This window comes from Pseudophryne corroboree, chromosome 12 (genome assembly GCF_028390025.1).
Source record: "Pseudophryne corroboree isolate aPseCor3 chromosome 12, aPseCor3.hap2, whole genome shotgun sequence".
NCBI lineage: Eukaryota > Metazoa > Chordata > Amphibia > Anura > Myobatrachidae > Pseudophryne > Pseudophryne corroboree.
Window position 1 is genome coordinate 77,169,973 of NC_086455.1, and position 27,370 is coordinate 77,197,342.

General features: G+C 44.3%; 1 protein-coding gene across 2 annotated transcripts in view; it reads right to left on the bottom strand.

The window, feature by feature from the left end:
* PAPLN (papilin, proteoglycan like sulfated glycoprotein) overlaps window positions 1–27,370 on the bottom strand; it is a 275,678-nt gene that overhangs the window by 200,958 nt on the left and 47,350 nt on the right. For both annotated transcript variants that reach the window (XM_063947669.1, XM_063947668.1), the window contains exons 2-3: window positions 2,154–2,360; window positions 199–260 (exon numbers count right to left, since the gene is read on the bottom strand). In XM_063947669.1, coding sequence (XP_063803739.1) covers window positions 199–255 — 57 coding nt within the window. In that variant the 5' untranslated portion in view covers window positions 256–260; window positions 2,154–2,360. The remainder of the gene's footprint in view (window positions 1–198; window positions 261–2,153; window positions 2,361–27,370) is intronic.

The following is a 27,370-nucleotide window of genomic DNA, read 5'->3' on the forward strand; positions in this document are numbered from 1 at the left end:
AGTATCCCTTAACTGCCTCAGACAGATTCTAATTATAAACTACAATAGAAAATCGGACTTATTGTCACTTTTTCTGCTCTCTGGTGCAGTTTGTGAATGTTCATAGTTGCATAATACCCCTCTCACACTAACATTATATGTCACCTTAGAAGTGGAAGTGAAGCAAGATTATGAAAGATTACATAGGTTTGTACTTACTGAGTAAGCGGAATTCAGCACCAGAGTAAATGTGACAAGCAGTAGTAGTGTCTTCATTTTACCTGCCAAATAAAGTAAATTAGCACATTAGAAGTAAATACTGAAGGCTATAATGTATATAATATAAAATGTTTATGTGTATGTAATTTCTCTTTTGCCCTGCTCTGCATGCTAGATGTCCCCATAAGCTGCTGAGGAAGGTCCTCTTGCTCTCAGTCTGTCTACTCCCATAGGCTAATTATATATTAATTTACAGTTTCTTGTATAGCGCAGCATAATCTGTTGCGCTAATGAAAACATTTGCTTCTCTACAAACAAATCTACCATTTTGATCCCCGCACCAAAGTCCTATGGCAGAGCTTTATGTGTGCCGGTCCAAAGGAACGTGTGTGACTTCAAATATTTGATGCTATTAGGAGTGTGGCAAACATTTTGTGGATGGACACAGATACCGCAGCGGCTGGGTGGTAATATGCTAATGCCGCATCCATGGAGGCCCCCTGCTCGACCCCCAAACAGCCAGAGCCTGCTAATCAGGCTATGGCATCCAGGGCACTCGCAGAACTAGATTTACACATAAGCAGTTCAGCATCTGCTCATGCGCAGATCTCACACGTCGCAGACGTGGGATGTTTGCGTGCAGGGATGTACGTAAACAATCGGGTTTGCATACATCCCTGAATTAGGCCCCGAGTCTCCCTACCTTACTGATGTCCCTGCTTCCTAGTGAATTGATAGGCTGCAGTCACATGAACATTGTGTTGATCCAAAAAATGCTTCCTACACGGTACGCTGGTAGTTGCTCGGTCATTCCTGGAGATAATTATGTATCAGGTGCTTAAAAGAGGGAGGGGTCACAGACAAACAGGCAGAGAGAAGGGGGGGGTTGCAAATCCCACCCCTAAATTTCCCTTCAGCACACTAAAAATTACCTGTGACCATACCTGAACCTATCTGGTAATAGAAATTCAGAGAATTAGTCACACATGTTTGCAAACACATGTTTAAGCTGCTGAGCAACTTCACGGCTTCTCCGATATCAGCAGTCCTAACACTACATAATAGCAGTGCCCACATTTGCAACCCGCCCCACTGTCTGTTTGTCTTTGACCCCTCCCCCTTTCCAGCACCTGATACATAATTATCTCCAGGAATGACCGAGCAACTACCATTGTTTGCTTGTGTGCGAAAGGCATTGAATGGGAGCAGTATTTGGAAGGCATCCTGTTCCTTGTAGTGCCAATGGGAGACCCTGGGGGTGGCTCCTGGGTAAGTTAGCTCTCTGTCTGGATGTGTTTTAGTAATAGCCTTTATCATGAGGCCTACTGTGACAAATTACATGGCCCTATGTGGGCACTGCTATTATGTAGTGTTAGGACTGCTGATGTCGGAGAAGCCGTGAAGTGGCTCAGCAGCTTAAACATGTGTTTGCAAACATGTGTGACTAATTCTCTGAATTTCTATTACCAGATAGGTTCAGGTATGGTCAGAGGTAATTTTTTAGTGTGCTGAAGGGAAATTTAGGGGTGGGGATTGCAACATCCCCCCCCCTTTCTGTACCTCTACACGGTACGTATGCACTTTTAAATTGTAATATGGCGGGTCTGTGCTCTCCAGTCCCTCATTATTAAAGTGACTGCAGTATTGCATAACATTGTGCTAGCATTTGCGTACCAGATTATAATATAAAGCGTTTTTAGACTGCTCATTTAAGAATTCCTGGGAAATCAGTAAATCACTAAATATGTTCTACACTGATAAGACATTCTAAGCGGACACAATTTGTACATTTTAGTGATAAAGTGACTGTATTTCTAAACAAAAGCTCAGACAGATTTTTAAACAGAAGTAAATATGATGTAATTGGCAAACGTATAGTTTTAGAGACAATGAACAGGACTATTGTTCCGTTTCCACAAAGAGAAACCCCAGGTAACAAGTATGTACAAGCTTACCGGCTCTTCCCAAACGCTTGCCTTTAGCTCTGTGTGTGCGCCAACATGCAGACTGGCAGGCCGTTTCATGCCAAGCTTTGAGCCAAGTCCCAGTCTCACAGGCTAGTCAGGTTCAGAAGAACATTGCTGTTGGGCTTCTGTCTGACTTATTCTGTCATACAAGAGGCTTCATCCAGTAAAAAAAAGTCCCAGATGTTGGTAAACTGACTGAGGAAGACAAAAACAAAAAGATATTCTCAGCGTTAGATCATATTACTGCTAATGTGATAACTGGAATACGTGACTCACACAAGTAAAAGAAAATGTATATATCTGAGCTAGCAAAATACAAATTATGTCTTTATAACATCAGCTAATGGCTGCTTTAGCTACTAGAGTTAAAGGATGTTTGTCATTACCCTCTCGTTCATCCAACTGGAAGCTATGATATTTCTATTTACACAACTAGGATGCTTGCTGAATCTGCCTACGTCGTGGAATGCCAGAAGATTGTATAGACAAATGAAATGGTAACTAATCATGTTTTTCCAAAATTAATCCAAAATTGGGATTAAAGAAAACAGTTTATTTCACCTTGCAAAAAAGGCCAAATAGTGCTAAGGATCTGAAGAGTATTATTATTATTACCAGTTATTTATATAGCGAACACATATTCCGCAGCGCTGTACAGAGAATATTTGCCTATTCACATCACTCCCTGCCCCAGTGGAGCTTACAATCTATATTCCCTATTACATGCACACACAGACACATCCACGCCAGGGTTAATTTTGTTGGGAGGCAATTAACCTACCAGTATATTTTTGGTTTGTGGGAGGAAACCGGAGTACCCAGAGGAAACCCACGCAAGTACGGGGAGAACATACAAACTCCGCACAGTTAGGGCCATGGTGGAAATCGAACCTATGACCTCAGTGCTGTGAGGCAGTAATGCTAACCATTACACCATCCGTACTACCCATGAGAAATCCACATATTATCCTGACCTGCAGTATGTAGATACCGGGAGACGTATGTGGAGAACAATTTTGTCATAAGCAGCAAGCTGACCACAATCCTCCTGTCTGAAAGGAGCCATGTGGTATGCATCGAGTTGGTTATGATATGTCAACATCACGGCTGTCAACATTGTGGTATCATCATTATCAGTGTTGACATACTATAGTTGACCTATTGACTACATCCCGTATGTATCTTAGCCTGATAAGTAATAAGAACAAAGGAATAAATCCAATAACTTTTTATCAAAATAAATTTAGCAAAGTGGAAATAAATTTGTGTTCTTATTTTTTTTTGTTAGTTGTTTTTGTTGCCATTTTTTCTCATTTTACAAATCAGTAAACATATATCTACACCAAAGAATAAAAAGTCTGTAGTCTATACTTGTCACTACTGACTAGACATCCCACGGCATCGGTGGATAAGCACCGGCTATCGGGGCTAATAGAACAGACCCTAACAAACCAATTAGCCGTTGTAAATTACCACACTTAAAGGATACCCCTCTTTCAGTTACTTTTTGTTTTGGGAGTAAAAGGTGCAAAATAGACCACAGACCATAGGGGATTATTTTGCAAATATACTGCAAGCTATACCCTAAGTGTAACCATCTACTTGATACATACTCTAGTAGATTGAATATATATATATATATATATATATATATATATATATATACACACACACACGCATACAGTATACACATATAATTCCCCATGTTTATTGAACGGTTAATGAGCAAACAATCGTATGATTAGCAGTTGGGCAAAACCATATTACACTGCAGGTGGGGCAGATGTAACACGTGCAGAGAGTTAGATTTGGGTGGGTTATATTGTTTTCTGGTCATGGTAAATACTGGCTGCTTTATTTTTACACTGCAATTTAGATTTCAGTTTGAAAACAACCCACCCAAATCTAACTCTCTCTGCACATGTTACATCAGCCCCACCTGCAGTGCAACATTGTTTTTCCCAGTAGTGTGCTTTTTTGGTTTGCTAACAACTCTGAATAGCCCCACCGTTCTGAAACTGTGTCTAACAGGAGAATTCTGAATGAGAAAAACAACATCCGAAGGAGCATCCATTTTTACATTAAAGTGGGATGAAGGAGAGTAGAGGAGGTGGTGTGGCACACCATATGGAATGAAATAAAGGAAATGAAAAGGAAGGAGAGGGAGAAAGTAAGCAAGTCAGAGGAAGAGGAGACGGAGGGTGTAGAGTACAATGCAGATGGTTGAGTGGAAAGAGTAATGCCGGGTACTCACTAAATTATATGTTCCATGAGCAATATCGTTGAACAATTTCTCTTGAATTTCCCGGAGTCCCTGACAAACGATATTGAGCGTACACACTGAGTGATTTTTACAAATGACCACTGATATACAGGAGTCATCCGATACTAGGGTTTTTCAGCTAATGGGTAGGAATTTCATGGGGGTCATCCATCGTTCATCATTCATAGCGTACACACTGTACGATATGCACCTTATCATTAACGACATAGCCATAATTGACCTGCATGTACAGACGACAGAAGACCTCGGTAGCGACCCGTGGGAGCGCTCATCATTAACGAAAATTGTGCATACACATTGGACGATATTACAAACAATATCGCTCAGAAGGGTCTAAAATGAGAGATATTGTTTAAAATATCGCCTAATGTGTACTTAGCTTTAGAATTTCCTTGGATTAGGCAAAGGGAGAATGGAAATAATGTAACATTAGCCAGGGGCTCCAAACTCGAGGAAATTATTTCAAATTATTCTGTATGCAGGTCATATATTCCATACGATGGCCATACCACATTCTCTTAATAATCATTTGAAGTGTACGTGTTTGTGTGGGGGAGGGGGGAAATCAGGTTTTTAGCTAGTTGTCATGGGGCAGTGGAGAAAATAAGCCCACTTCTGAGTCATGCACAGCAGCGTCTATTGGCGGTCGGCCGCCCGCAATTTTGTGCTATTACCACTATAAACTCCCCTTGTGTACTGTACAATGTGCAAGGTCCACTTTCATCATGTGTGAACGCAGCAGCTTGCATTGACACGTCCGCGACACTGCTACGGAACGCACCATTTCTGCTTTAATTTCTAGACACCTCCCAGTAATCGCCCAGGATGCGCATCCCTTTTCCACATCTCTGATACTGTCTGTCCCCATCCCAAAAGCACCTTTGTGCATTAACTCTGTAGGAGTTTTCAGAAATGGTCACGCATGTGTAGCTGCAAAAATCACTCAGCTACTTGAACATCAGCATTTGTGTGCAACACAGAATCAGGCCCAATACGTCGCTTTGTTCTGGTGTCAGGTGGTATCAGAGAAACCCAATAGAAGGAAGAATTTGGAATCTGGAAAATAGAGAGTTGCAGAGATTAATTTTGTCAGAGATTGAAGAGTTTTGGCCATTTTCCAAAATTTATGGAAACTCTCAATCTTAGCAGTAATGAAACTGGAGGCGGCATTCTCCCTAATCTCTGCCCATCCTCCAACGGGCCCTGGGATCAGTATCACAAGCCAGCTCATGAGGATCACAAGGAGACAGCAGATGGGGAAATCAGCTCAGATAGAAATCAGTCACTTTATATAGACAAATATATAGAGGTTCATTCAATTAGGGGCGATGTTCTTGCCATTGCAAGTAAGTGTGGCTGTATGCTGAGCTCACGGTACCGCCGGATTCCCAGATTTCAGCGAGTCCAGTGTGAGATCTGACCATGAGGAAGGCAAGCTCTGCTGCTGTTGCTGTCAGTCCTACACCGTTGCAATGGCAAGTTACCGGGGAGAGCTAATTCAATAGCTTCCACAGACAGTGTTGGCATGAAAACGTCTGCATTGGAGGAAATTAATAGTTGATAGTGTGGATGGGAAACATGGACTGAATTTTAGAAAACGAAGAAAAGGCGGCGCATTGAACAATATCAGTTAAATACCTAATACCACTTGCCTGCCAGGGCACAAGTGAGCTGGAAAATATATCTGGAGAGTATTCAAGGATATTATATTAGGGTGGTTCAATAAATAGGGTAACAAAACTTCTCATTGTGTAAATTTATACAATTCCTAAATATTTACGTTGAATCAATAGTATGGCCTTGGTGCAAATTATTTTTCCACACAGTCCCCATACTTGTCTAAACATTTGTTTCAACGGTACATCAAGGCATATAGTACCATTTAAGATCTAGGAAACCAAGTCAGGCACCTCGAGACGACCGCAGAAACACCTTAGTTTCACGTGAGGGCGGCTTTCCTGTCCATATAAATCCTAAGGTGTAATACTGTAAGAGTTTTCATACGTGTGTGTCTGTGAGGGGGATATTAATCAGGTGGGTTTGAAAAGGTACAGGAACCAAAAGAGTATATTCATCTTTACTGAATTGATGCAACCAATCCAGGAAATTAAAGAAGTAGGTAGGCATAGAGGTTTAAGTAGTTGTGGGACTTTGGCTTTAATGAGTTGGTGGTAATGATGATTAATGAAGACATGTGTAATCCTTAGAAGATGCCAATGAAAATTGAACATTTCCTTCAGGGAAGCCTGGATTGAACTTGGAATGTAGAAATCTAGGACCTCTTGTTTTCTAGGCATGGATTTTGCACCCTGAAAAATTACCATAAAGCTCAAACTCTTTAAATAGTGTTGGAGAAGAAAATAAAAATAAATAAACAGCATATAAATGTGAGAAAAATCAAATGTCTCCATTACATACAATAAATTATTTGTTAATCATTAAACATCAAATATAAAAACAACAATGTTGCAAACACAAAGACAGAAAACTGATATTACAATAAAATCGACATAGGTACTCAAATGTGTCTGACGTATGACTGCAGCCAAACAGTTAATGTTTGAGCTGCATAAATCTGCAGGCCTCTGTTGAAGGACTATTTATTGGTGAACCTTCCTCTCTACCCACTATACATATACTTACTGTATATAAGTTCCTCAGCCATTCAGTGTAATATTAAACGGACATTATTGATTGGTCAATAGAGGAACTTTGTTCTATTCCTAAATATACATATTTATTTCCAAAAAATTGTGAGTCGCCAGGAGCTCATAACATATACCAAACTTCAGTCCCACACTCACATACACATTTAAAACGGGCTGTAGCCATGGACAATGACTGGGTCACTTTTGCTAATTGCTTATGTCAAATATTCAGTTTTATTGTCATTACAGTTAGATTGTTAGAACATGCTATTATCTGTTGATATGTGTGTACTACTTGTGGTATACACAAGTTGTATAATAGTAGCATGTGACGTGGGTCATGCAGTGAGACTTAACCACAGGTTTAGGTTTATTGTAGTGTGCAAATGTACAACATTCTCTACCTGCTTCTCAGCATGCAGCTAGACATATAGAAAGACAATGCGGGACAGCAGGATGGGGTAAGTGATTATTAGTATTTATTTATTTATTATTGCGAATAGATGCTGTTAAGATAGTACTGTGTTTGTTTACCTAGGGATATTTATAAGAAGGTGGGAGATAGACGGCACCTAGCCAATGGGGGCAAGGTTGGGTGGGAAGTAGCCGAAACTAGGGTGTCATAGGGTTTGCAATCGCAAACAGAATCTGTATAGGGAGCGGGGCTTGATGGGCAGTGGTGTGACATGCGCGCCAAACTTGGCATTTGACAACACGCGTGGTCTGCAGTTAGGAGTTCTTTATTAAGTGCACTCTGCCCACACACTCAGAGCCTGCAGCTGAGCTGTTTATTTCTTTTTATTTTCTTCTCCAACACTATTTGAAGAGTTTGAGCTTTATGGTAATTTTAAGGGTGTGGTTCATTAGGTCGACATGATTAGGTCGACATACATTGGGTCAACCACTGATGGTCGACATGTACAAGGTCGACATGGAAAAGTTCGACATGAGTTTTTTTTACTTTTTTGGTGTCGTTTTCTTCGTAAAGTGTCGGGGAACCTCAATTAGTGCACCGTGTCCCCTCGCCACCGTGTCCCCTCGCTTCGCTCACCATGCTTCGGGCAAGGTGCTTCGCTCCGCTACCCTCGGCACAAGTTATCGTTCCCAATTGTAGTCCACGTGGATCGTTAAGTATGAAAAAGGTGAAAAAAATGAAAAAAATTGTGAAAACCGCATGTCAACCTAATGTATGTTGACCTTCAGTGGTCGACCCAATGTATGTTGACCTAATGTTTGTCGACCTAATGACCGCCTCCCAATTTTTCAGGGTGCAAAATATCTCTCCCCCATGTCTCTCTCTCCCTTTTGCTATGCTCCAGGTCTCTCTTTCTCTGGTCTCACTCTCCTTCTCACTCTCTGACCCAGGTCACTCTCTCTCTCTGCTCCAGGCCTCTCTCTCCCTTTCTCTATGCCCCAGGTCTCTTTCTGCACCAGGTCTCTCTGTCTGTCTGCCCCAAGTCTCTCTCTGCTCCATATTGTTCCTCCCTTGGCCCCAGGTCTCTCCCTTACTCTCTTTCCTAGGTCTCGCTCTTCTTTTCACTCTCTGTCCGAGCAGGTCTCTCTCCCTCTCTCTCTGCTCCAAATATGTTTCTCCCTCGGCCCTCTCTCAGTCTGTCTGCCCCAGGTCTCTATCTGTCTACCCCAGGTCTCTCTTTGCTCCATATGTGTTTCTCCCTCTGCCCCAGGTATCTCTCGCTGTCAGTGTCTGCCTTAATTATCTCTCTCTGCCCCAGGAGTCTCTCTCTCTCTCATCCTGTCCCATATGTCACTTTGTCCTCCCAGACTGAAAGATCCTTGCTGTGAATGTCAGGGCTTTTGACAGGACTGAAAATTTCACTGCATCCAGGGTGGATGTTCTGGGTACTATATGTGGGGGTGGGGGGTAAGCTAGGGGAGATGGGGCGCCATTTCTTTATTTGCCCTGGGTGCCATATACCCTTGTTATGCTTCTGTGTATCAGATACATTTAGAATCAGTTTAGACATGCCTGCAATCCAACATTGCCACTCCCCCACATTGTTATACCAACATGCGTCTCCTTGCCTAATGAAGGAGGACTTTTCCGCAAAAATGGAACGGTTAGCTTGTATATTAAGGCCACGGTAGTACACACCTGAATGATGTCACCCACAACCTGACATACTTCATGATATTCTAAGCAGTTAAATACTCTTTAGAACATCTGATTTCAGGTGTATAGTACACACTAGTGATTATCATTCCCATCCAATTATCTGTCCTGCAGTTCATTACAGAGGTGATTTTTCAATTTCTATTCAGTTTATTTTAAAAGGATTTGTAGTTTTACACAGATAATAAAGTAAGACAAAAATTAGTACAGTATGTTGGAAAAACAGGGTCAAGGTATATATTAGAAACCAAAAATTAACAAAGCATATGAAATAAAAAACAAGTATAATCTTGGACCACACATAAGTGGAGATGCGTGAGCAGTAGTGCACATAAAGAAACATGCGCAATACAGTTCCAACCCAGCCCTAAGTGATCATCAATATCAACAATGGGAGCAGAGTGCTCACCAACAGCAAAGAGAGAATCCAAATACGGTCAAATTCTGCTATATATTAGCCCAGATCTGTGACTCTGTGACTTTGTGCATAACGCTGGGTGGAGTCACAGTTGCTGCTGCTGCGGGCGACAAGGATCCCCAGATCCCCTCTCCCAAATCTCTGTCAGCCGCCGGGGTAACGCCCTGCGTGTGTCACTACCCAGCGCACTCCCGCCCATCACCTGCTGCTGCTGCAGCCTAGGCGTGACCCCGACTCCGAGTCCCCGCTGCCGATTACCGGACAGCAGGAGCAGCGCCAGCAGCAAGTGTGAGGGAACGCACATCCGGTTCAATACAGCGCTGCTGCTGCTCCAGCAGATAGTGTGTGTGGTGTATTGTGTATAGTGTGTGCATGGGGTATGTATATAGTGTATCATGTGTGAATGGTATTATGTATATACAGTGCCCCTCCCCCACCCGCCGATACGACGCACCTGTGCCGCCTCCAGACCCCTACCCCACATGCGGCACCCATGCACCCGCCCCTTCACCACCCGCAGTGCCTCCTAACTCCATCCTCCATCTGCGGCACCCCCCTACCTGCCGCTCCCCCATCCGCAGCACCTCCAAATCCCCTACCCCACCTGCGGTGCACCCGCCCCTTCCCCACCCACAGCACCTCCCGACCCCTCCCCCATCCGCCGCAGCCCCACACCTGCCCCTCCCCCACCCACATCACACCCACCCCTCCCCTCCGGACCCCCTCCCCCATTTGCTGCCCCCACTCTCCCGACCCTATCCCACCCGCAGCACGTCCCAACCCCCTCCCCCATATGTCCCTCCCCCAACCATAGCACCTCCGGACACCCTCCCACATCCGTGGCACCCCCGCACCCAGCCCTCCCCCACTCATGGCACCCCTGGACCCCCTTCCCCGTCTGCGTTTCCCCCGCACCCGCCACTCCCCCAACCACAGCACCTACTAGGTAATTCATCGTGCCCTGCGTGCGCTGTTCACGCCATCACAAGGGGCTACGGCCCCTTAACCATCACATGCCCTTTGAAAGTGCAATATTTCACCACTCACAAAATTATGATTGGCGGTAATACTCCATATAATAAAAATGGTGCACTCCCCAGTCCCTTCTGACGGTGTGATGAGTCACCTAGTTAGACATATTTTTCCTAGAATACAGGTTGAGTCTCCCTTATCCAAAATGCTTGGGACCAGAGGTACTTTGGATATCGGATTTTTCCGTATTTTGGAATAATTGCATACCATAATGAGATATCATGGTGATGGGTCCTAAATCTAAGCACAGAACGCATTTATGTTACATATACACCTTATACACACAGCCTGAAGTTCATTTTAGACAATATTTTTTATAACTTTGTGCATTAAACAAAATGTGTCTACATTCACACAATTCATTTATGTTTCATATACACCTTATACACACAGCCTGAAGGTCATTTAATACAATATTTTTAATAACTTTGTGTATTAAACAAAGTTTGTGTACATTGAGCCATCAAAAAACAAAGGTTTCACTATCTCACTCTCACTCAAAAAAGTCCGTATTTCGGAATATTCCGTATTTCGGAATATATGGATATGGGATACTCAACCTGTATAGTGAAATTAACTAGGAACTACTCAAAGCATTACCCCATTCCTGAACTTGTAACTTTTAAAGAGGAATCCAACAGCTCAAAACCATCAGGAAATTGATTGTGTAAGGCATGCTTACGTTTCAGATAATAATAAAATTGCCGTTAAGCATATTGAAGTCACACCAAAGTTGAATGAAAGACCTGCTCATGCTGCGCTTGTTACAAAGTAAACTCTGATTCATTGCAACACCGAGCTGCTTACTACATTGTATTTAGTATGGAATCTCTGGCGGTGCATATTATATAAACTTTAGTAATCCGTTGACTGTCATTTTATTCCAGTGCCTTGCGAATAGGTACTACAATAGTAATACTGGATTTTAAATCACCAAGACTTTCAATTATTGGCCGTTAAATACGATACATACTGTACAAGGATTCTTACAGCCTACCGGCTTGATACCAACTTGTTCTTATAGTGAATTGAGTTTTTCTTTTATATGTCTATTTCCTATGCATAGGAATTTGTATGTGTATAAAGTTGCGTGTAAAATAAATGTATAGTTTTATACTCATTGGCTCCAAGGACATGTTTTTTAAACTGTATGTCTGATTCCATGAGCGCTACTATAAATCTTTTTTTTCTTTAGCGGTGACCATTATTAGGGGACAAAACACAGCCCCTTTATAAAAGGCGAACGGCGGAATTCAGATATAAGGTTCATTAGTTATATTTGCATTATAAATTTTATAACTACAGGTTCTGTACTAACACAGGCGCTTCAAATATTGTGTTAAATACAATAAATGTACAACACAATACTGTACTGTATATGAAAATCAGATAGAGAACTGCAGTCGCTTTGATATATGTGCAAATTGTACAGTAGCAGTGATCCCTTCTCATAAAGTACAACACAGATTCTCTAACACTGACGATCTACAGTACACTGTGTTGCTCAAACAGTTAGTTGCGTCAGAATACACTAATTTATATTTATTGGTATGTCTACTGGTCCTCATTGCCACTGTGTATTTTAGATAGCGGAATGAGTAGCTCCTGCAGCTTTACCCTGATTTATGTGAAACCTGTGTGCACACTGCTATTGAATGTATTGCAATAAATTACAAAGAAAAAAATAATAATAAAGTGAATGTCAGGGAAAAAAAATACATTGCCACTCTGGGAATCGAACCCGGGACTCTAAGCATGCAAGGCGGAAGCCTTCACCACTTGCCCACGTCGCTGCATGGAAGATACACAAGTTCATGTGTAAAAGTACTGCAAGCAGTGATTCCTTCCCATTGGTGTTTGTTTATACCGTTTGGGGACTTGGACGCTCATAACGCAAAAACACGGTATTTAGGAGGTCATTCCGAGTTGATCGCTAGTGAAAAATGTTCGCAGCACAGCGATTAAGTGAAAAAGCGCCACTTCTGCGCATGCGTATGCGGTGCAGTGTGCACGTGCGACGTACTTTCACAACTGCCGATGTATTTTTAAACAAGGTCTAGCGACGCTCTTCAGTCGCAATGGCAGCCCCGTTTCTGGGTGTCAACTGACCGTTTCCAGGGAGTGTTCCAAAAAACGCAGGCGTGCCAGTGAAAATGCATGCGTGGCTGGGCAAGCGCAGGGCGTGTTTGTGACGTCAAATCCGGAACTGAATGGTCTGAAGTGTTCGCAAGCGCTGAGTAGGTCTGGAGCTACTCAAAAACTGCACAACTTTTTTTGTAGCTGCTCTGCGTTCCTTTCGTTCGCACTTCTGCTAAGCTAAAATACACTCCCAGAGGGCGGCGGCTTAGCGTTTGCATGACTGATAAAAACTGCTAGCGAGTGATCAACTCTGAATGACCCCCTTAGTGCACTGTACATACTTTAAAGTCAATGAACTACATTATTCCTTTCACACAGTTGCGTCTGCATACACTATTTTAATTTTTACTCTATTGCTTTGTCTACGGGACTTGGACGCTCACATGCAGTAACACGGCAATTGACAAGTGTTTTAATACGTTAGTTTGCGTCTGTATAAACATTTTTTTTACTCTCTCCGTCTGATCATTGGTCACCATCTGTGTGTACAGTATGCAGTACAGGACTGTATATTAACATTACAGTCATCACTGACCATTTGCCAGAGCTTGTACTGTAGATCAGTCCACCACTATTCGATCTAAAGTACGGGATTAGTGGAGCATTAGCCACCCAGTGGTGGAGATGTGTATTGCATGCTGAGTATGTACTCGTGCCTCAACATGCCTGTCCATGATTAAACTCAGCAACCTAAGCTATCGCATACGCATGACTAAACCTCCGTCTAGGCAGAGAAACAGCCAAGATAACCGAGGACCCATCTGTAAGGTCATAAAAAACATATAACTGATCTATGGAGACCACTTCCCGCCATCCCCACACAGCTCTAGCATGGATTGACATCAATTCTGACAACCTGACGGATACCCCATGGAGGTGAATTGGGATCTTAACCCAGTCCACACTCTCCTACCCTCTGAAAAACAAATGTGACATTTTTTGATGGACGATTGGCAGAAATGTCGAACAGATGATGGGAAATTTACACACACTATAAAAATGTGCATGAAATGACTCAAGGCAGGATGCACTAAAGACAAAATGTGTCATATGTACTAACCCCTGGCAGTCGCATTTTCTTTTGATTACGATACCCTATAGAAGCCTCTTGGGCTTCTTAACACCGGCCGCCGCATCCTGCCACCTCTGCCGCGCCGCTGATGCCGACTCCCCTCCCCCCGGCATACCTCCGTCCAGCCAGCCCTGGTACCGGAAGCTAAACTCCACCTCGCAACACAGCCGGAGGTCCTTCTGGCTGCAGGGAGAAGGCACTCAGGACAGCCTGCTGCCTGCATGGGAGGAGATGATGACCCCAGGGAGGTGATAGAGACCCCCCGCACACCACCTCACAGGGATCGCAGGGGGCCTCCTCCACCGCATTGCGATGTTACGATGTTAATTGTATATGTTAGTACATATGAAATTAGCATCGCTGCGATGGGCGGCGTTGTATGTTAATACATCCCACCCTCATTGTTTTAGACAAATGTTGTGCAGCAGATCAGATTCAATCGTCTAATACAAGTGCTTTCAGAACAGTAATCAGCACTGCATACGCAATCTAAGATTACTGGACCAAGCTGCCAATAACTGCTGATCAGCCCGATTATTGCATAGTGTGTGCCTAGCTTAGGTTTTACAGCATACTGATTTATTCACGCAATACTAAAACTCAACAGTGAAGCTAGAGATGACCTGTCCAATAAGCACTAGGGTTACCATCTCCTCCCTTAACATAGGGACATGTAGGAATCACATGGAGTCTGTGGTTGGATGACTGGGACAAGGTGAGATGATTACCACAAGTCTACAGCTCACAAATTCACTTGGCTTTAATCAGTCAGCCATGTAATTCCTACAAATCATACGTGAATTGAATGGATTGGCCACCATGACTGGCACATTTTTGGCTCCCAATAATTCCCTGAGATGCTGGGCTTTCCCCGAACTCATCTGGCTGCACTGCCAGATCTTACATTGTGACAGGAGCAGAGTGCTGCACGTAATGTCACAGTGCAGCTTCCGGCTCCTGTCCAGTGCCGGCGACAGGTGGGTCAAAGGGGACAACTGTACCGGGCCCCAAGGATCAGAGGGGCCCCAAGGATACACCGCTTAGTTCCTGGCAGGGATTTGAGCCATATTGTCCAAATTGGGCAGTGAGCTGTAGGCAGTCTGGGCACAGCCTCAGGGTGACAGAGCCTCTCACACACAGTGACTGTGTGTCGCAAGTGTGCGCCTGCGTTCCGGGTCCAGCTCTGTTGCAGGATTCCTTTGCCCTGCACTGACCTCTTCTGGTGGGGTGTGAGGACCGCATGGTTCCTGCTGTGCAGTGTTCAGGTCTGGATACTGGGGAGTATAACTTAGATGAGTCTCCACCCGGGGGAACAGTTGATTGGTGAGGGGATACAGGGCTTTGGAATGGGGTTGGGGAGCTAGAAATGCAGCAAGGAGTTATTGGGGAGAGAGAAACTGTGTGGTGTGTGGGGGAGGAAGGAGAGATATACATATTTATATATAATAAAAACAATTTTCCCAAGTGCGCTAAATAAAACCGTATCTACAATGATTCTTCCAGTGTTGTTTCCGTGGATAGGATTTGAATACTGGAGAAGGTTAGTGTCTGGGAACCTGTAACGGACACCCCTCACCAAGATAGTCACCTAAACAAGAGGCCCAAGGCCAATTAGTAAAAAATTATTTTAATAGCATACATTTGAACAAATGCAATTTTTACACAAAGTTCATTATACACTGTTTACACAGATGTGTTTAAAAAATAATGCCAGTAAAAGACAACCAATATGTTTGTTGTATGATCTTGACTCTAGATACTCCCTCACCTTTTTCAAGGTGCGAGCTCGAGGGGGAGTATCTTTACAAACTAGGTTGGAAACTTCTGACTGACAAACCCAACGCGTTTCGTCTTATCGACATCATCAGGGGTAACGAGTATAAAAATTAAGCTTGCTTGCCATTAATGGATTTACTGTATATATGGAAAATCACAACCTTGAATATAAGAATAATAGAGTCTCTTATGCTGGCTCCTGATAGGAGCATTATTGATAGTTCCTTTTAGGAATCTTAATAATCCTAGATGAAAATTTCTACAGGCTGCCTTAAAGATAATTATGGAAAACTTATTTTATGGAGCTCCTTATGGGAACTATTGATTGGAGTTCCCTTTAGAGATACCGGCAGTCATGTTTTAGCAACCTGCCTGAATAAGATATCCAGAAATTATAATCAAGACCGTTACTGGTGTTAGCCCATATAAAGAATAATTCAAAAGGTATATAGCTGATTAGACAATCACAACGCAATGTAACTTCCTCAGTAACACGCTCAGAATGGATCCTGAAGGATTTTAGCTGTGCATGGAAGTGACAAACATTTTTATATGTGTAGAAATAAATATGTATGTATATATAACAGTTTCTTATATAGCGCAGCAAATTTTGTTGTGCCTATATATATATATATATATATATATATACATACATACACACACACACACAGAGCAAAGTGGAAGGCACACTTCCAAAATAAATGCTGGGTGCACAGTAAAAATCTTCATATACCAAAAATGCAGTAAGTCCACATTTACCAGTACACCATATGTAGCAGCAATATTCAATTCATTTATTTCATCAACTGATGGCTTTTCCCTTGATGAAGGTGCAGTTGCAAAAGAAGGGAACAAGTGCCTATGGTGTAGTATTGCTTCTTAAGGGTGTATCACTAACACGCCACTATTAAAACTGCATACCAGATTGTAACTTGTATGTAAAGTATATCAATCCACTGCCTCAGATTCCTCAACCAATGCCAGAATCAGCTCCTTTAACTTCTACGTCAACTGTGTATTTATTTTTATATATATATATATATATATATATATATACACACACACACACATATATAATCTGAGGTGGCCCCAGAGATATAACTGTACGGGGCCCAGGGCCGGATTAACAATGGGGCGTATGGAGCTGCAGCTCCAGGCCCCCCATTGAAATTAGGCCCACAGCATTTCAGGCAGTGCATTCATTCTGTGGTGACAGGAAAACATCGACTAGCTCACTCCCCTACCAGCCACCCAAAATGATATCACCTGATTACCCCTTTACCCTAGCCGGACGACAGAAATTCCTCCTGCCTCTGGTGGTCATTCAGAGTTGATCGCTAGCTGCATTTGTTCGCAGCGCAGCGATCAGGCTAAAAAATGGCAGTTCTGCGAATGCGTACAGGCACAACGAACAATGCAGTTTTGCACAGGGTCTAGCGATGCATTTCAGTTGCACTACTTGCCGCAGAGTGATTGACATGAAGTGGGCGTTTCTGGGTGGCAACTGACCGTTTTCAGGGAGTGTTCGGAAAAACGCAGGCGTGCCAGGGAAAACGCAGGCATGGCTGGGCGGGTTTGTGACGTCAAATCCGGAACTGAATAGTCTGAAGTGATCGCAAGCGCTGAGTAGGTTTTGAGCTACTCTGAAACTACACAAAAAAATTTTGCAGGCGCTCTGCAATAAAAACGTTCGCATTTCTGCTAAGCTAAAATACACTCCCAGTGGGCGGCGGCATAGCGTTTGCACGGCAGCTAAAACTAGCTAGCGAGTGATCAACTCGGAATGAACCCCTCAGTCTTAAGGGCCAGCCTCAGCACCGCTCCTGGACCCGATCAAAGCACCACCTCCCACAACTGTTAGATGCTTCCCCCCATGCTGTAAGAAACTCCGCCTCCAACCACCATCCGAACCTCCGCCTCCCGGAATTGTCCACAGCCCCGCCTCCTGGAGACATCCGAACCTCCGCCTCCCGAAGCCGTCCGAAGCTCCGCCTCTCGGAACCGTCCGCAGCCCCGCCTCCTGGAGACATCCGAACCTCTGCCTCCCGGAGCAGTCCGAAGCTCCGCCTCTCGGAATCATCCACAGCCCCGCCTCCTGGAGACATCCGAACCTCCGCCTCGGGTCTGGGACTCCAGGTCGACAACAAAAAGGTCGACACACCATAGGTCGATGCCAATTGGTCGACACACCTTAGGTCGACATGGACAAACGGTCGACATGGACAAAAGGTCGACAGGAACAAGGTCGACATGGAAAAAGGTCAACATTAATTTTTTATGTTTTTTTGGTGTCGTTTTCTTCGTAGAGTGACCGGGAACCCCAATTAGTGCACCATGTCCCCTCGCATGGCTCGCTTCGCTCGCTATGCTTCGGGCATGGTGCCTTCGCTCCGCTCCGCTTGGCACAGATTACCGTTCCAATCGTAGTCCACGTGGATCGTTAAGTATGAAAAGGTTCCAAAAAAGAAAAAAATGGTGAAAAACTCATGTCGACCTTTTTCCATGTCGACCTTGTTCCTGTCGACCTTTTGTCCATGACGACCTAAGGTGTCGATTAATTGGCGTCGACCTAAGGTGTGTCGACCTGGAGTCCAGATACCCTCTGCCTCGTGGACCCATCTGAAGCTCCGCCTCCTGGTCCCGTTTGAAGCTGCACTTGCATGGTATGGTTAGTTCTAAGAACTTCTGAATCTTCTCTTTGAGCAACTGGATCAACGGCAGGGCTGGAGGTAGAGCAGGTGGCCAGTGGGGATGCCGGGGGGAAATGGAGGTGGCATGGGTAAAAGATCGTACAGGACAGCGGTGCCAGGAGATTAACAATGCAGATGTTAACACAGAGGTAGCAGCTCTTTTCGTGCACATGCTGCTTCCCCTGACCCCATTTCTGATCCTCCTCCTGTCTTCTGCTGCTTTTATTCCTGCCTGATGCTTTCTTACTGAATACCACTCAGAGAAGCATTGGGCTGATTGGGGGGAAGAATGTGAGTGTGCCATCAGCTTATGTTTTCACCTAAATGGACTGGGACATCAGATGCAGCTGCAACTGCCCCCTTAGAATTACCATTTTAGTACCTATGTCTTTTACCCCTCCCTACGTATGTTTCTATCCCTAAACACCTGTGCCACTGCTTATTTTACCATCTGTGCCTCCACCTCCATCCTTACTTGTTTCTCAGCCCCCTCTCCACCTGTATCTCAGCCCCCTCTGAACCTGTGTCTCGGGCCCCCTCTCCACCTGTGTCTCGGGCCCCCTCTCCACCTGCGTCTCTGCCTTCTCCCTATCTGTGCTTCCACTTCCCTTTTCACTTGTGTCTCACTCTCTGCCACCTTCACTACCTATGTGTCCACACCTCTTACCACCTGTGTCTTGTGCCTCTGCCTCGTTCCTCACTTCGGTCATTGCCCCCTTCACACCTGTGTCTCTGCCTCCACCTTCATGTGTATCTCTGCCCTTTCCATCTGCGTCTCTGCCCCCCTCTCAGTCTATATTTTTGCCCCCTCTCCACCTGTATCTCTGCTTTCCTCTCCACCTGTGTGTCTGCCTTCTGTGTATCTGTGCTTCCACCTCCCTCACCACCTCTATCTCTACCTTACTCACCACCTGTGTTTCTGACTTCTTTCCATCTGTGCTTCTGCCTCCATCTCCACCTGTATCACTGCCCACTTTCCACCAGTATCTCTGCCCCCCTCTCCACCTGTGTATCTGCTTTCTATCAATCTACGCTTCCATCTCTCTCTCCAAATATATCTCTGCCTCACTCCCCACCTGTGGTTCTGCTCCCTTCACCACCTGTGCTTCTGCCCCTCTCGCCACCTGCGCCTCTCACCAGCTGAAGAAAAGGTTATTTCTTCAGAAGCGCCTGATGGAGCAAGCGTAGCAGCCAGTGGAGAAGTTGTCCGTGGTAACCAATCAGCACTGACCTAACATTTATAATTTGCATACTATGAACGTATACAGAGCAGCTGATTGGTTGCCATGGACGAAAATGGATAGGGCCGAAATCTGGACCTTTACGGATACCAACCTCAGGCCCATATCCACACCTGCTTGCAGGAAGAGGAGAAACCGTCCCAGTTGAAACTCCACCGTAAGAAAATTCTTGGACTCACAACAAGATACATACTTTTTCCAAATGCGATGGTAATGTTTAGACGTTACTCCTTTCCTAGCCTGTATCAGGGTAGGAATAACCTTGTTCGGAATGCCCCTCCAAGCTAAGATCTGGCGTTCAACCTCCATGCCGTCAAACGTAGCCGCGGTAAGTCTTGATAGGCGAACGGCCCCTGCTGCAGCAGGTCCTCCCGAAGAGGAAGAGGCCTCGGCTCCTCCAGCAGTAGATCCAGAAGATCTGCGTACCAAGCCCTTCATGGCCAGTCCAGAGCAATGAGGATTGCTTGAACTCTTGTTCTCCTTATGAGCTTTAGAACCCCTGGAATTAGTTTAAGTGGCAGAAACACGTACATCGACTGGAACACCCACGGAGTTACCAGGGCATCCACCGCCACTGCTTGCGGGTCTCTTGACCTTGAGCAATACCTCCGAAGTTTTTTGTTGAGGCGGCAGGCCATCATGTCTATTTGAGGAACCCCCCAAAGATTTGTCACCTATGTGAACACCTCCAGATGGAGGCCCCACTCTCCTGGATGGAGATTGTGTCTGCTGAGGAAGTCCACTTCCCAGTTGTCCACTCCCAGAATGAAAATTGCTGACAGTGCTAACGTGTGCTTTTCCGTCCAGAGGATGATTCTTGTTACCTCTGACATTGCAGCCCTGCTCTTTGTTCCTAGAGAGAAAAAAACACCCTGAGGTGGGTTTGCTCCAGGCGCTGGAAGGGGAGGTTCAGCACAGCAGCTACAACAAAAGGGGTTGGTCAGACCCCCAAAACACAAACAGAATATAAATGAAATTAAAGCGCTAAATGGTCATATATGAGAGAAAAAAGTCACATATTAAACACATGAATTTATTAATTTAGAGAATAAATATGATTTAAAAAATGGTTAAAAACAATGAAATGTTGAAAAACACAAGTGAGTGTCAAATCTCAAGTGAGCTGTGCCCCTCTCAATCCCAATGGGAATCAGTGTATAAAGTTCAAGTCTGTTCCAATAACAGTCCCCTGTTGATTAGCTTTGGATTGCCCGTTAGTGTCCCATTGTGTAAGATATTTACCACCAGCAATTGTCAAGGCGTTTAAGCGGTTGGCATCCGCAGAGGCTTATCCCTTGGTTAGCTGTGTAAAAGTTCCACGGTGGGGAGATGTTCTTCCAACGAGGTCCACAAAAAGACAATGGTGGGGACCTGGTCCAGGTGTGAATTCCTCAGGAGATCAAGTCGCAGGGAGTGGGCACGCACAGCAGCAGTCACCAACACGTTATTGTCAATACCTTGAAAAAGTTGCGTGAACGCAACGAAACGCGTTGGTAACTGCTGCTGTGCGTGCCCACTCCCTGCGACTTGATCTCCTGAGGAATTCACACCTGGACCTGGTGGTAAATATCTTACACGATGGGACACTAATGGGAAATCCAAAGCTAATCAACAGGGGACTGTTATTGGAACAGGCTTGAACTTTATACACTGATTCCCATTGGGATTGAGAGGGGCACAACTCACTTGAGATTTGACACTCACTTGTGTTTTTCAACATTTCATTGTTTTTAACCATTTTTTAAATCATATTTATTCTCTAAATTAATAAATTCATGTGTTTAATATGTGACCTTTTTCTCTCATATATGACCATAAAGCGCTTTAATTTCATTTATATTCTGCTCTTTGTTCCGCCTTGTCAGTTTATGTAGGCCACTGTCGTTACATTGTCCGACTGCACTTAAATGGGTCGATCTCGCAGAAGGTGAGTCGCTTGGAGAAGACCGTTGTATACGGCTTAGTTCCAGAATATTTATTGGAAGACTGGATTCCAGACTTGACCACCTTCCTTGGAAGGTTTCCCCTTGAGTGACTACACCCCAGCCTCGGAGACTCGCATCCGTGGTGAGAAGGATCCAGTCCTGAATCCCGAACCTGCGGCCCTCCAGAAGGTGAGGCATTTGTAGCCACCAGCCACCAGAGGAGCGAAAATCCTTGCTTTCGGCAACATCTGTATCCTCAGGTGCATATGTAGATGAGAACCCGTCCACTTGTCTAGGAGATCCAATTGGAAGGATCGAGCATGAAACCTTCCGAACTGCAGAGCCTCGTAAGAGGTAACCATCTTCCCCAAAAGATGAATGCGCAGATAATTCGATACCCGGGCTGGCTTCAGGACATCCCGAACCATTGATTGTATCACCAATGCTTTCTCCACCGGTAGAAACACCCTCTGCACTTCCGTGTCGAGGATCATCCCCAGGAAAGAATCTCCTTGTCGGCTCCAAATGTGACTTTGGAAGGTTCAGGATCCAACCATGACCCCTGAGCAGTTGAGTTGTGAGAGCAATGGACTGCAACAGCTTCTCCCTGGATGACTCCTTTATCAGCAGATCGTTCAGGTATGGAATTATGTTCACTCCCTGTCTGCGGAGGAGAACCATCATCTCTGCCATCACCTTGGTGAACACCCTTGGTGCCGCGGAGAGACCGAATGGCAGTGCCTGAAACTGATAGTGACTGTCTAACAGTGCAAATCTGAGATAAGCCTGGTGCGGAGGCAAAATCGGAATGTGGAGATACGCATCCTTGATATCAAGGGATACCAGAAACTCCCCCTCCTCCAGACCTGAGATCACAGCTCTCAGACACTCCATCTTGAATTTGAACACCCTTAGATAAGGGTTTAGCGATTTCAAGTTCAAAATTGGTCTGACCGAACCATCCAGTTTCGGTACCACGAAAAGGTTTGAATAGTAACCCACGTTGTGCAGGGGATTTTGAAGGAATAGGAACAGAACCTGACCAAACTGCCATAGACTTCTTTAAAACCTGAGTTTCAGTCTCAGTATGCGCTACACTAGTAGAGATCTGAGAGATCATCCCCTGAATCGAGGTTAAACACTCAGGCTCAGTAACAGGGATCTGAGACAATGCATTACATTCTTGTGTACATGGAATGGATTCCTCCTGAGAGGAAATGTCCTCTGCAGCATAAGACTCAGAGTCCCAAGACATGGCTATGTGAGACAACAAACACCCACACACAGGAAAATGTCAGACACAGTTTCCCCCCAAGTATGCCATAGAGAAACACAGAGCTTAGAGCCAGCACACACACAGCGCTTTCCTAGGTAGTTATAATATAACTACCTGGCACGGACTGTGTAACTTAATAGACTACACGGTAAATTCACTGCCTCCCCCCCCTTCTACAACCCCCCTGGTACCGCACAGGATAGGTGGAGTTGCTTGGAGGGGCAGCTCTCCCTGTCAGCATCTCTGTACAGGATCTGCAGGCAGGAAAATGGCGCTGAACGCTGCTGGGCCCGCTCTGAAGAGAAGCTCCGCCCCCTTAACATGGCGCCGCTTCCCGCTCTTCACATCATTATACTGGCCTGAGGAATGGTGCTGGCAGCGTTACCGAGGTCCCTGACAGCCTTGGTGAGCAGTGTAGGGTATAGGCGCTGGGTCAGGGCGCCCCTCACAGCGCCACACTATGTACCTCTGAGCCTCTGTAGCGCAGTTAATACTGCGCTCCCACCATGTTGCCGCCATCTTCACACCGGCTCCCCGCTTGCTATGGGGGGGGGGGGGGGGCGATGACTCACTCGCCACCGGAAACTTCTGGCTCTGTTAGGGGGTGGCGGCAGTGCTGTGGGAGTGAGCTCAGTGTCCTGTCAGCGAAGATAGTGGCTCGAACCCTGCAGGGCGGACACTACTCCCCCCTAAGTCCCACGAAGCAGGGAGGCTGTTGCCAGCAGCCTCCCTGTGCCTAAACGCTAAGAAAAATTAATAAAACCAGAGATACTTCTATGGAGTTCCCCTAGCTGTGACCGGCTCCTCCGGTCACATTTTCTAAACTGAGTCTGGTAGGAGGGGCATTGAGGGAGGAGCCAGCCCACACTCTCAAACGCTTAAAGTGCCAATGGCTCCTAGTGGACCCGTCTATACCCCATGGTACTAATGTGGACCATTATAAAATATACAGCCAATAAAATGTGCATTCTCATAATTGTATGATGATTTCTTTGTAATTAAAACATATGGCTCCTCCACCATGATGTAATTACATTTTCAATAGTTTTATTGCTCTGTAATATTTATCAGAGCACATTGTGGAGAGTGATAACACTAGGATGGGGCAGGCCACAATTTAAATATCTTAATTCCACAACAGTGAAATGAGCAGATTTGTGTGCAAACTGTTAATAGATAGAACTGGGCAAGAATTGCAGTTTGTGTGGCTTGAAGAGGTATGCATTGCCTGGTAATAATCCAATTTAATTTTATTTTATTTTTCGGGGGGGATCATTACCAGTCAGTAAAGAGAAACTGAGGTGGAGCGCGCTGTATAATATGCCCTGCAATAATAAAAATCACTGTACCAGTGCAATATCAATACTAATATCAATCAATGCTATTTATTTATTTTAAAAAACACAATATCATGATAACAACACTTAAAAATACCTGTAACAGACATTCAAAGCGGTATCCTATTAGCCCCGAAAATGGGTCTTTTTTTTGCAATTTTTAAAATGTTTTCAGCAATTTTATCGTCGCTATCCTAGCCGTGATCGCTGAAAAAAAGCCTGCTTATCGTGGATTTGTCTTTGCCTACCTGAGGCAGGTGAAACCCAACCCCCGATAAGCACCGGCATATATAGGATAGCCCCCCGTGATACAAGTATCCATGGTAAATTACCGCAGATAATTGGACACAATTGAACAAGATGAAAATATTGTAGCGACCTAATGGATCAGTTGGAATAATAGCTTTTATTCATATTTATGCACTTGTTGAAATGGTCAGCATGGAACGCACAAATGTCCCAAATCCACATAAATGATGATAATTTATACCATTTAATAAGCCCTTAAAAACAAATACAGCCCCAGCAAGTTGCTATATTAGCTATAAAACTCCATAGTAATACACTGTAGTGGGTTTGGGTTCCCAACATCAAAAGGATTCACATGTACTCAAGTATCCAAAGCAGGGCCAAAGAGGAAAGGGAGGGGCTAAACCTGCCATTTCCAGAGCCAAGTCGTCTGGGGCCTTGTAGCAACAGGTAGCACCCGCTGAAGTTGTTCTACTTCACAAGCAGTGCTACAGCCATTTGTACCTATATTTGCACAACGTACCAGTTTTATTTGGAAAAACTGGAATTTACATACCAATATGGTGGCATCAATGTGAGATTGATGTTTGCCAAATTCAGGCTAACTAGATGAAGCCACCTAGATATACAGTGCCTTGCTAATGTATTCACCCCCGTTGGCTTTTTACCTATTTTGTTACATTACAACCTGTAATTTATTTTTATTTTATCTGAATTTTATGTGATGGATTTGCACAAAATAGTCTATGTTGGTGAAGTGAAATGAGAAAAATGTACATATTTTTTTTTTATATAAATAAAATTTTGATAATTGGCATGTGCATATGTATTCACCCCCTTTGCTATGAAGCCCCTCAAAAGTTCTGGTGCAACTAATTACATTCGGAAGTCAAATAATTAGTGAAATGAAGTCCACCTGTGTGCAGTCTAAGTGTCACATGATCTGTCAGTATAAACACACCTTTTCTGAAAGGCCCCAGAGGCTGCAACACCACTAAGCAAGAGGCATTACATCATGAAGACCAAGGAGCTCTCCAAACAAGTCAGGGACAAAGTTGTTGAGAAGTACAAGTCAGGGTTGGGTTATAAAATAATATCCAAATCTTTGCTGATACCCGGGACCACCATCAAATCCATCATCATCAAATGGAAAGAACATGGTACCACAACAAACCTGCCAAGAGAGGGCTGGCCACCAAAACTCACAGACTGGGCAAGGAGGGCATTAATCAGAGAGGCAGCACAAAAAACAAAGGTGACCCTGAAGGAGCTGCAGAGTTCCAAAGCAGAGACTGGTGTATCAGCGCATGTGACCACAATAAGCCGTACACTCCATAGAGCTGGGCTTTATGGAAGAGTGGCCAAAAAAAAAGCCATTACTTAGTGTTAAAAATAAGAAGGCACATTTTGAGGTTGCCAAAAGGCATGTGGACAACTCCCTAAATGTATGGAGGAAGATGCTCTGGTCAGATGAGACTAAAATGTAACTTTTTGGCCACCAAGGAAAAGGCTATGTCTGGCGCAAAACCAACACATCCCAGCATTCCAAGAACTCCATCCCCACAGTGAAACATGGTGGTGGCAGCATCATGCTGTGGGGATGTTTTTCAGCAGCAGGGACTGGTAAACTGTTTCGAGTCAAGGGAAAGATGGATGGTGAGCAAAATATGTTTTAGTCTGCCTGTGATTTGAGACTGGGACTGAGGTTCACCTTCCAGCAGGACAATGACCCGAAGCATATTGCATAAGCAACACACGAGTGGTTTAAGGGGAAACATTTAAATGTGTTGGAATGGACTAGTCAAGGCCCAGATCTCAATCCAATTGAGAATCTGTGGTCAGACTTGAGGATTGCTGTTCACAAGCGGAAACCATCCAACATGAAGGAGCTGGAGCAGTTTTGGCTTGAGGAATGGGCAAAAATCTAATACCTAATCTAATATCTGGTCTCTACAATATTAATGATATTTACGGGGCTTCTCACCGCCAGGAATCTCCCAATTAATAGGGTTCGGATATTTTGGACTAATTTGAGTCCTACTGCCAATCACCTTTTAATTTTAATACTACTTTTTGCTGTGTAATATGTATGTTATGTCTATGTACCATAGGAGATTTATTTCTAAAACGACTTTATTAAAAGTTAAGTTTTACCTTCTTTACCAATTTTTCAAAATCAGTTATTTTAAGAGTGTACCCACAAAGAAGTCTTCTTTCTTTTTCTTGCCAATAGTTGTACAGTAAGCAATTACGGACTTCAGGGTGCACCACCAGTCCAATTCAATATGGCATTCTGCCTAGGTATTTGAGACATACTGGTATTCACTGGATAATCCTTAGTTACTACATACTGGTGTGGAATCAAATCCAGTCCTCTAGCAGTACATAATCTGTAAGGTGCATTACTACTGTGTGGGCACAATGTGTAAAGTGCACTACTTCTGTGGCATAATGTGAATAAGGGGCACTACTGTTTGGCATTACCTGTATAAGGGACACTACCATATGGTGTAATGTGTATTGGGGTTACTATAGTGTCGCCACGCTTCTTCCCCGTGAGGCCAAACCACTTTGTGTCTATATACAATATGGGGGGGGGGGGGGAGGTACCAATGCTCTTTCTGGCACAGGGCACCAAAATGTTTAGGTAAGGCTATGTTCTTTTCTATGATTTCACAAGGGATACTGGAGGCACTGGGGCATAGCTGGTTCGACGAGGAGTCTGGACACTTAAAAAACAAACAAAAAAAACGCTCTCTATCAAGCACTCCATTACACACCATAGTTGTCTGTCTACAGTGTCCCCCATGGAATCAGAGGTCAGGATATAATGGTAACCACAAAAATCTTATTTTCTCCTTCGTCCAATGTCCTCAAGAGAGGGAATACCTCTGTGAAGTGTGCAGCACTACACAAAGGTGCCAAACTGATAGAATTGTGCAAATATTATATAGCACGGAAAACCAGGGTCTCCTCTGAACAGCTGT